Below are 11,068 nucleotides of genomic sequence, written 5' to 3'. Positions count from 1 at the left end.
CAATCACAATGAAAAAACTGAAGGCATTGCTGCCATTAAACTTGATATGTCTAAAGCTTCTGATAAATTAGAATGGTCTTTTCTTGAGAGTGTATTGAATAGAATGGGACTTTCAAACCACTAGATCAAACTTATTAACAAGTGTGTTTCTAATGTTTCATATTATGTCCTCCTCAATGGTAGCCCTACAGGGGTTTTCCAACCTGAAAGAGGCCTAAGACAGGGGGACCCTTTACCCCCTATCTTTATATCATTTGTTCCGAAGCTCTATCTTCTTACATTGACAGGCTTCAAAAGAAAGGAATTTTAGAAGTTATCAGAGTTTGTAAAGATGCTCCAAAAATGACACATCTGTTGTTTGCTGATGATTCTCTTTTGTTTTCTAAAGCTATTATTCAAAACTTTCAAGTTATCAAAGATTATCTTCAAAAGTACTGTTTGGCTTCTGGGCAAGAAATTAATTTGATAAATTTGGTATTTTATTTAGTAGGAAAATTCCTGAACATAGGAAGGCTATTGTGGCCAACATTCTAGAGATTAAGAGCAAAGACTTAGTAGAAAAATATCTTGGCACTCCAACTGTGTTTTAAGCTTCTAAAATTCAAACTCACATGGGTATTCTCCAAGATGTGGATGCCAGAATTTCCATCTGGCTTCATAAGCTGCTGTCTCGAGCTGCTAGAACTACTCTGATTAAACATACCGGCCAAGCTATCCCTCTTTTTCAAATGGGAGCTTTTCTTATCCCTATGCATCTTTGTAAACAAATGGATTCTTACATTTGTAAATTTTGGTGAGGAGAGACTTTGGATCCTAAAGACAGGAAGTTACACCTTTTAGGTTGGGACATTCTATGCTTCCCAAAGGCTGAAGATGGTTTAAATTTTAGAAAGGCCGAGTTAAATAATCTGGCTATGCTGGCTAGGAATGCCTGGAGAATTCTAGAAAATCCTAAATGTTTGCTAGCCAATGTTCTTAAAGCTAAATACTTTCCTAGAACTAATTCTTGAATGTTAAGTGCACTGGCAAGTGCTCTTGGACTTGGAAGTGTTTGCATGCTATAAAAGAACTCATTAAGCCTTTCATCTCTTGGATTGTGGGGGATGGTCAGTTTATTGACCCCTGTTGTGACAAATGGATACCCACTTTGGGTTTTGCCACACGCAACCCTTTAGTCCCACCTGATCCTAGCATTAAAGTCTCTTATTTTATTGATACTCATACCAGGAGTTGGAATTTGTCTAGACTTAACACTCACTTTGATAATGCTTCTGTTCAGAAGATTGTCACTATTATTAAGCGAGCTATGCACTCCTGATAGGAGGGCTTGGGATCTTTCAAAGAATGGTAAGTTTTCGTCTAAATCTGCCTACATGGGGCTCAGAGCTCTTAGGCCCTCCCCTTGTAAGAATCTTTGGAAACGCATTTGGAAAATTAGAGTCCCCTACTTTCAAGTCTTTGTTTGGAGAGCAGCTAGAAATGCTCTGCCTACCAGAACTGTTTTGCATACTAGAATGTCTATGCATAGTGTTGATTGTGCTAGGTGTAATGATCCTCATGAATCTATTATGCATGCCTTGGTTATCTTCCCCTTCGCTAGCAGAGTCTGGTTCATGTCTGATTTTAGCATAAATACCGAATTTTTTCAAGATAAATCTTTTACTGACTGGCTTTTGTTTTGTTTAATTGATCCTTTGTCTAAACTTCCTGATGAAGCTCAGTGTCTCTTCATTGCCATCTTGTGGTCTCTTTGGACTAGTAGAAATAATTTCATTTTCCAAAATCTGACAGAAACTCATGTAGCAGTCTTAGCTAGAGCTAGAGCAATGCTTCTCACTAGGAAACCCTGTTTTACACTCTCTACTACTACTTATGTCAGTCTATGTGATAAATGGATGCCCCCCTCTTTTGGATGGATTAAGTGTAACATTGATGGTGCTTATGATGACATTTCTGGAACAAATGGTGCAGGGTATGTGATGAGGGATTTCTCAAGCAAAGCCTATTTTTGTGTCTCCATGGTTTTTGAAGTAAAGTCTGCTGAAGAAGCTGAAGCCAGAGCTATTTTGGCAGTCCTGAAGAAAGCCTTGGAGCGGCAGTTAACTCATATCATTGTTGAAAGTGATGCGAAGATTCTCATTGATCAATTTCAGCTGGCCTGTTTGATAGAGACTCACGAACGGATGTTATTTTTAAGGATATTCAGTTATTTTCTTCCAAATTAGTGGCATGTATATTTAACTTTCAACCGCGTGTTTGTAATTTTTTAGCTCATGAATTAGCTCAACGGGCAAAAACAAACAATGCTTCAATGTACTGATTTGTTCCTCATGTTTGGTTACTACCAACAGTTAAGGGGATCATTAGCTTTTTTTTTGAAGGCCTTTAACTAAAAAAAAAAGAAGCATTCGACAGTTAGCTTACTTTGACCAACACTTTACTCCTCGGTGCTTGGGTAAAGCACCAAGCTAGAACTATACTTGGAGCATAAGGTTCTCTTTAGTTCCTCGTAAATGCGGAACCACTGAATGAATCCACACTTTAAAATATTGAACGATATGGGGAAAATGGATGTCCATGCATCTGGTTGTTAAGGAAATAAAGGATGAGCAAAAATGAGAACAAGTAGACTAATATTAAGGAAGATTCAACGGGGCATATATATCTATCTATAGATGAGATTTGACTGAACAACATCCTATTCACTACAGCCTTCCAGTGGAAAGAGATTTTAGAGATAAACCAACTAGCTAATCTTTCCACTCAGAGCAATCAAAATCAACTCATTTAGAGATAACTACCTGAATCTGACCCAACCCTCCACTATTATAATCCGGTTTGGCTTCACTAATTCCACACCAGCTAGAGATGCACAAACAACAGCATTTGGTAAGATCCTAGAGCCGGAAAAGAAACAGCCAGGGATGTAAGGATCTCACACACAGGTCAAGGCCGTGAAAATTGTATAGCTTAATACCTAGACATCTGATTAACATGGCAACTGAATTAAAGATTTTGCAACTGCGTTCAAGTCCCTGGAGGAGCTTGTATGCCACCAGTTAACAATTGTTCATAAAAATGCCATCTACCTTTATTTATGCAGCTTCACTAAGCACATATCAAGCAAAAAAAAAGAAGGTCTTGCAGATTCATGGTTGCGGTATAATTAAAATTATTGCAATGTATTCATTTGCTAGTTCAGTATCAGATATAACTTGAGAAAAGGGAATTTTATCCTCATTGAAACACTATTATATTAATAAAACAAGACAACCGGTTCTAACAACAATATCACCCTAAAGAATCAACGCTTCAATGTTACAACATAAAGCTAAATAAAAAGGAATATGTAGAGAAGCTTGGAGAAAACAAGGTAAAACTGTAAAAGTCACCTGTCTTACTGCTTCAAATACTCGACGTACCATTTGTAAGTATCAACTAGCCCATCTTTAAGTGATACCTTTGGAACCCATCCCAAATCTGCTAATTTCGAACTGTCCATGAGCTTCCTTGGTGTTCCATCTGGCTTTGTTGCATCCCAGACAAGCTCTCCTTCAAATCCAACAACTTCTTTCACTAGCTCCGCAAGTTCCTTAATTGTTACCTCCTGCCCGCTTCCCACATTAATATGAACTAGACCACTGTATTTTTCCATCATAAAAACCACAGCATCTGCGAGATCGTCAACATGAAGAAACTCCCGTAAAGGAGAACCAGTCCCCCAAACAACAACCTCCTTAGCACCTGAAACCTTGGCTTCATGAAATCGCCGCATCAAAGCTGGAAGAACATGAGAATTTTCGGGATGAAAATTGTCATTTGGACCATACAGGTTGGTTGGCATACCTGAATATTGCTCATGTTAGAGACATCGAAAAGTTTCAGCAAACAGTTGATGACACGACCATCCAAAGTTTTAAACTTCATTGAAACATCCATGGAAATGTTATGAGAATATTCTTCCTTCCAAAGTTTAGACTTTGTCAGTTCCTTCCCAACCATAATACCACACATGACACCTGTGTTGATAATGATCATGAGACTGCTATACATTTTGTTGGGGTCATCTATTTTTGCAAGATTCTAATACTACTATTAGCATTAAAAATTGGACTAGGAAATTGCTAGCTAGCAATCTTACTGATGAGCAGAAATGTGCTATCTTAACCACTACCTGGTGCATTTGGAGGGATAGATGCTTTAAAGTTTTTCAAGACAAAAGCTTAAACAAGGAATCAACCGCCAGATTTGCTATTAGACTGGTTCATAACATGGACCCTGATACTCCTGGTGTTTCCAACACTCAATACTCTCCTGTTCAACAAGTGCATAATCATCCCATTATTGACCACTTGCCACAAGCTTGTACTTTGGTTTATTATGATGCCTCTTTTGATGAGACTACTAACTAATCCGGCATTGGAATTGTGTTTACTGATATCGAAGGCAATTACAGAGGCTGCAAAATCACCCCAGGATTAACTAGGAGTCTAGAAAAAGCAGAAATTTTAGTTGTGCCGGAAGGCTATTAATTGGGCCTGGAGCAAAAGCTTGGAAAACATCAACATCTTTAGTGATGTACAACATGTTATTTTTACTTGTAAAATAAGAATAACCAAACTAGTTGGTTTAGCAGTTTCATTCTGGATGACTGCGGTGTTCTGTTAAATACTTTTCAGTTCTCTAAAGTTAACTATATCACTATAAATTTTCAATTCCATGGCTGACAATGCTGTCGAATATTGTAAAAGAAACAGAGTTCTTGGTGAATGGTTGGATGTTTCCCCATCCTTCCTTTTCCAGACAATGTAAGTCCGATCTTTTTAATGAATTCATTTTTCTAGCAAAAAGAACTATTTAAAAAGAATTTGTAAATCCTAACATATCTTCGATCACTCGTACGCAAGATAACGGACACTATAACTCCATTTCTATGCAACGGTCTTGTTGGTTAACTGTTACAAAACAGTAACCCAAAATATAAACATTCTTACGATTTAAACGACGATTTTCACAGGCAACATAGTTTTTTCTAAGTAGTTCAAATGTTAATATTCGAATACCGTCTATCCTGATCTTAAAGGCAATTATTAGGTAATTCGCCAATGCCACAACATATGATTCAAGATTTCCAAGGCTTCCTTTTTCCCCATTTTTAAATACGGGCAATTATACTAATACTAACAATCTACGAAACCCTACAAATTAGTACGCAAGAGTAAAACTAGAGCAGATGTTACTCTGGTAAAACAGTTACGTCGTGAAGTCATTGGGTATTGATACCAATAACCTGAGACCAAAACTCGTCAGCATCATAATTAGAACCGACCGATAAAATAAGATGGGATTAAACCAGGTCCCAAGAGTTTTCACATAATTGTTTGCTTATTACTTCTTTATCTCTCTCTCTCTCTATCTTGATTCTCTGGTTCAAACAAAACCTATTTCTTCCCCATTTTCATCCACACATTATGATTAAACTATTTCTATAATTCTTATAATTGTGAAATCCTAAAAACTGGTATGCAAGAGTCAAACTAGATGCCATCTACAATTTTCACATAATAGTTTTCTTAAAACTTCTTAATCTCTGTCTCTCAATTCACAACGTCCAAATTATTCACACAAAGTCTTTTAAGTTTTAATAGTGATTCAAAAAAACCAAACAAACAAACAGAAATTCAAAATTGAGAGGAAAACCTGAGATAGCATCCCAGTTGTATTGCAACCGATAAGCTTGACACATTTTGATTCCAGCAATTTTAGCAACAGCATACCATTCATTAGTAGGTTCTAACGGACCAGTAAGTAAAGCTTCTTCAGTAATTGGTTGTGGAGCCATTTTGGGGTAAATACAAGATGAACCAAGAAACAAAATCTTCTTAACACCATTAATATAAGAAGAATGAATGACATTAGTTTGGATCTGAAGATTAATAGATATGAATTCAGCAGGATAAGTATTATTAGCATGAATTCCACCGACTTTAGCTGCAGCAAGAATGACAAATTCTGGTTTTTCTGCAGCAAAAAACGACTCAACATCTGATTGTCTAGTAAGATCAAGTTCTTTATGGGTTTTGAGAATGAGATTTGTGAATCCTAATTGTAGTAGTTTTTTAACTATAGCTGAACCAACTAAACCTCTATGACCTGCTACATAGATCTTTGAGGTCTTGTTTGCCAAGAATGGATCCATTTTTAGAAACTAGAATTGAGCTTAGGGTTTGTAGATCTTAAGATTTTGAGATTTTTCGTTCAGATTTGACCTGTTTGAGTTTGATATATATAATTCACTGATGTGTGGTTTGCTCAGCTGTGGGAGTGAGGAATATTGTTCGTACTAACTGCACCCAACCTACGAGAATCTTGCTCAGTTAGGCCGGTTCCCACGCACCGTAGCCTATTTGTGGAAATTAACGTTTAATTCTATAGGTGTTGGGCTCTAGACAATTTAGTCCTGCCCTCTTGAGGCCTGGTACTGAGTTGGTCCTTTTCCTAATGATTCAGTCCAAAACTAAATTTTTCAATAACAAAAATACTCATGAGCTAAATACATTTTCTATTTTTTTTATCTTCGTTTCATGGACACACGGACAACTCTTCTGAATCCCGATCTGACAAATAAGAATTGAAACTCTAATCTTGTCGTCTTAGTAACCGTTCGGAAGAACTCTTCTGAAGATTCACTCGAAATTGAGATGGAAAGTTTATGAGATTTAATTTCATTAAATTAATTTGAAGATTTCTTCATTGTAACCGTTCGGAAGATAAGTTGATTCAGTAAGTATCATTTAATTTGATTGTTATTATTAATAATATCGATTTCGATTTGATTTCAGATTTTTTTTTTGACTGTTTGGAAAACCTAATTACTTTTATTTCAGTTCAAATTTCTTATTCGATTTAGATCTGTAATCATCCTATTTCCATTTGCCTATTTGTAGAACTCTCCCTGTTCGAGAACCTGCTTTACATCAACGGAAACCATCTTAACGTGTTTTTCGTCTTGGACCTGAACAGGTGATCACAAATCATACCTAATCTCTAATTGTTGTATTTATATTTGAGCTTGATTTTTGTGTGTATTTTAGTTTCGTTCCAAGAATCTTTCATTATCCAATTCATTTGATTGTTGATGTTGTGTATTTTTGAACATTGTTGGGCAATCATATTGCATCCTATAGAATATTTACATTTAAGGTTTATGTGTATGCTACACAACAAGGTAAATATTGAATCCGAACATCTTTGTTATTCCCTTTTGGTAGTATGCATGTAATACTACATAGCAAGATGATATGTGTCTCCCCCTTAGTTTATGTTTTACTCTATCGTTAGATATAACAATTTAAGCACATATATCCTTTCCTAGTGATCATAAATCAATTATTTACTATTTATTCCCCTTTTTGTCACAAAAATGACAAAGAAACCAATAAACATAAGAGCAAACCAAAAGGATCTTACAAATCCATAAGACTTATACAACCTATAAGAGTTAAGTATGAAGGTTTCACATACCATTTTAGATAACCAATATAAAACCGAAACTACCTAAGTAATCTTTGTTTTAGTATGTTATCAAGGAAACAATTGCACGAAGAAATTTTTCCTTAATGTGATTGATCAACCAACAATATCATGGTTACAAACCGAACCAATTATGTATGTATAATCACTTTATTCGATAAAACTCAAAAGAGATCAGAATTATTAGAGCATTGCTCGATCGAACTCACAAGTGTTGCTATCTCAAGCTTGTTGTCAAATTTAGTTGTCGAAACTATATCTTATTTTATAGTCTACATTTAGTCAAGTCTCGGATTAGGATAGAACTGTGTAGCTGAGTGTCGAATATCATTGCGTTCTACCGTTTGAAGGAAAAGATCAGCAAGAGCTATGGAGGACTTCTTCAACAAAAGATAAGTGAAGACTGAACCACCTATTTCTCAAGTTTTCAGTTTTCTTAACAGTACATGCATAACATAAATTTTGAGTCAAGTTTATCTTGAATATCGTTCTCGAAATATGCTAACCTTAAGAACATTCGTTCATACTTGATGAATCTGGTTAAGAAAAATTTATTGCTTATAACCTAACTATGATTCAAGATTTAATCATTTGAAAAAAGCCTGGAATAGTGATATGTGTCATTGATGTTATTCGGGAATGTTTCATATTGATTATTAGAGAGATATAAAACTATTATGAATCTGGATATTGGACAGTATGCATACCAGTTCACATATTGGGAGAACTGTTATAAGTCCAAAGTCGCAGTACATGTACCCAGTACACGTATTGGCGTAGTTATAGTTCGGCAACGACTTTTTGGTATGCATACCCGGTATCCATACCATAAAAAGTGTGCGTACTCATGAAACAGGAAGGTACGCATGCCTAAGGTATGCAAACCGGAGAAGATCTGTTGGTTTCAAAACCGAAAAGGTACGCATACCCAGTATGCAAACTATAAAAGATCTGTAAGTTCCTGAACCCGTTTTTGTCTGGAAAAAAATTCACGAACATGTACAATACACGTACTTACCCTGTCGAATATTTTCAGATGCATCAGAATTATTTCTATGAGATAATCGGCATTTGAATAACTCTCTAAAAACGCTACATGTTTGATCACATTTGTGACTCAAGGTTAAAGTCTTAAAGTGTTATATGAAAATTATTGTTCAATTGACTAGTTTCGGCTAACCTTCATGAACATGTTATTATACACAGTTCGTTTACGGTTCATCCTAAACAGAGTGTATATTCTTCTATGTTAATCTCAAGTCAACTTTTTCATCTAACAGTGATTATTGATTGCTTGGTTCCAAAGCTACCTTAGATTAAACCTAAAGCAACCTTGATCTTGAAAGTCTATATAAGGAGAACCTCAAACAACTGGGATCTTTGAATCCCTGACATTATTCTTGTGTGTCCTAGTTGTAAACTAGAGTCGTCATCTCCTTCAAACCCTTCTAGGGTTTAGTGACTAAAAGACTTCACCTAGGGATTTGGGAAGCCAGGTCCAACTATCGTTATCTTGACAGTTTGTGTATCCTGATCTTGCTTTGATTGTTGAGATTACTCTAACAAACAAGGTAGATAAAAATCACAAATTTTCTTCGTCTCAAACTTTGTGATTCCACAAGTTTATACTTGTGAAGTGAATAATAATCTAGGCTGCTCTTCGAGAGTCATAAAACCATATTTTGAGGTTTGCTAAACTTTGTCTATTGCAATCGATTTCCTACCTCACTTTGATATTTGATCAGAACGGGAATCACATATAGGCTTATCTGTGGGAGGCGGATTGGTTTAAAGTCTTCAATTAAGTTGAAGCAACTCTTAGACTGTAAAGGACGTCAGCTAAGGGAATCAACTGCGCAGATTCCTACTGGGTCAAGAGGCATAAGAAGAGCGACTGTAACTGAATTGTTGTGATGGTTTAATTCGGTCTCAACTACATTCCAGTCCGAAGTTCTGAAAGTAGGCTAGAGTCTGTATCGGCTTAATATAGAACATTCTCTTATGTATATCACTTATGGATTATATATTAATCCCGAGCATTCTCTTATTGGAAAGGGTATGAGAATCATGAGTATTTTTGTTCATGTCATTCAAAAACTGAAGAGTCATTCTATATTTGTGCATTTCATACATTGTTTAGTTTGTATTATGATTGTTCTGTTGAATCTTTCCATGAATTGGAAAGGACTTGTAATGTTTGTCATTATAAATTGTTTTGGGAGATAAGCATTTCCACTTGTGGTATATAGGATACGCTCCTTCATTTATATCTACATGAATTCAGCTTTTATGCTTATTAGGTGTGGAACAACCCGACATCAATATAGCTATGTAGGTGTGGAAAAACCCGGCATCACTAATATATATTGTTTGACGAAGGAGTTTGTCCATATACATTTTTTGTGCATTTCCAGTGACTTAGTCACTTTGATGTTTGGGAAAACATGTATTGTTTTTTAAATCTTGCTCTTGATTTCTTTAAAGTTAAATGTTATTCCTGCTGGGCACCCCTTTTAGGGATGATGTGCTCACCTATTCCCACTTTCAATTGCAGAGACAGACCAGAGTTGCGCAGCGAAAGCTTCGAGGAGTTGACTTCGTTAATTAGTTAAATATTGTTATGTTTATTCTGTGTTTATATTCTATTTATAAATTAATTCACTATTAAATTATGTATCATTTGAGAGGAACTCTTGTATATATTTCAGAGAGGGGATAGTTTTTGGGTTAAGTTTTTGTACCAGGTTTCTTAATTAATTGCTTAATTATTTGATTTAGTTTCGTAGTGCTTCTTTATTTAGTTAATCTCTTGGATTAGTCAGCTGCTAGCTTAGGGGGCGCTACAATATGCGGTCCATTTTATGGAGGAACCTTGAAGGGACACTGCTAATTTTTATCCAGACTGAGTAATTCTGAAGGTACAGGTACGCTACTCATCACTAACGGTATTTACTATACAATTTAATCATTTTTATGTTAAGATTTTCTTTAGTAGAGATGCACCTACTATTTTGTTTCGAAAGCAAATCCAAGACATGTTTTATATTTTACTATTTTGCGATGGTTAGAATTTTACTATCTACAGGTTTCTGATTTTGCAAATACATGGCAAGGAAATTATGACGACAGAACGATAATGCGAGAAAATATAATTGCCCTTTCTCTCTGACTGGAGCGGTTTCTAGGTAGATATAAAAGAAAAAATGTTTTATGTCAATCTTTTTTATTGACCTGGCTAGATGATAAATGATTTGTATAATCCGGCGATATTGATTTTGAGTAGGATGAATAGGCCTGGGGTTCTGCATGGCTGTAAACGGCTACACATGAAATTATCTGGATTTCTTCAACGTTATTGCACTACAGAACCGATACGAAACTTTATTATTCCAGTTTGGACCGTTTTCTCTTCTCGCATAACTTGTTCATTTTCAGGCAAAGGTTTAACATATTTCATATGTACCTGAATATTGAAATTATTTTGGACTATTACAGGAGGTAAATGGAACCTACGATCGTCAGGGCAGGATGTGGT

The 11,068-nt window shown here is 35.7% G+C and overlaps 2 protein-coding genes across 2 annotated transcripts; one reads left to right on the top strand and one right to left on the bottom strand.

Moving 5' to 3' along the window:
• The first annotated feature begins 1,265 nt into the window (after positions 1–1,265).
• Positions 1,266–2,320, top strand: LOC113305646. The gene is made up of 2 exons (XM_026554662.1): positions 1,266–2,160; positions 2,271–2,320. The coding sequence occupies exons 1-2, from the start codon at positions 1,266–1,268 to the stop codon at positions 2,318–2,320; spliced, it is 945 nt and encodes a 314-aa protein (XP_026410447.1).
• An 835-nt stretch (positions 2,321–3,155) lies between these two features.
• LOC113301439 (putative GDP-L-fucose synthase 2) lies at positions 3,156–6,378 on the bottom strand. The gene is made up of 2 exons (XM_026550216.1): positions 5,701–6,378; positions 3,156–3,846 (listed from the first exon to the last, which is right to left on the bottom strand). The coding sequence occupies exons 1-2, from the start codon at positions 6,197–6,199 to the stop codon at positions 3,398–3,400; spliced, it is 948 nt and encodes a 315-aa protein (XP_026406001.1). The 5' UTR covers positions 6,200–6,378; the 3' UTR covers positions 3,156–3,397.
• Positions 6,379–11,068: the final 4,690 nt, after the last annotated feature.

This window comes from Papaver somniferum, chromosome 8, assembly GCF_003573695.1.
Source record: "Papaver somniferum cultivar HN1 chromosome 8, ASM357369v1, whole genome shotgun sequence".
NCBI classification, from domain to species: Eukaryota; Viridiplantae; Streptophyta; class Magnoliopsida; order Ranunculales; family Papaveraceae; genus Papaver; species Papaver somniferum.
Note: the sequence above shows the minus strand (reverse complement) of the source record. Positions and strands in the feature narration are given on the sequence as shown.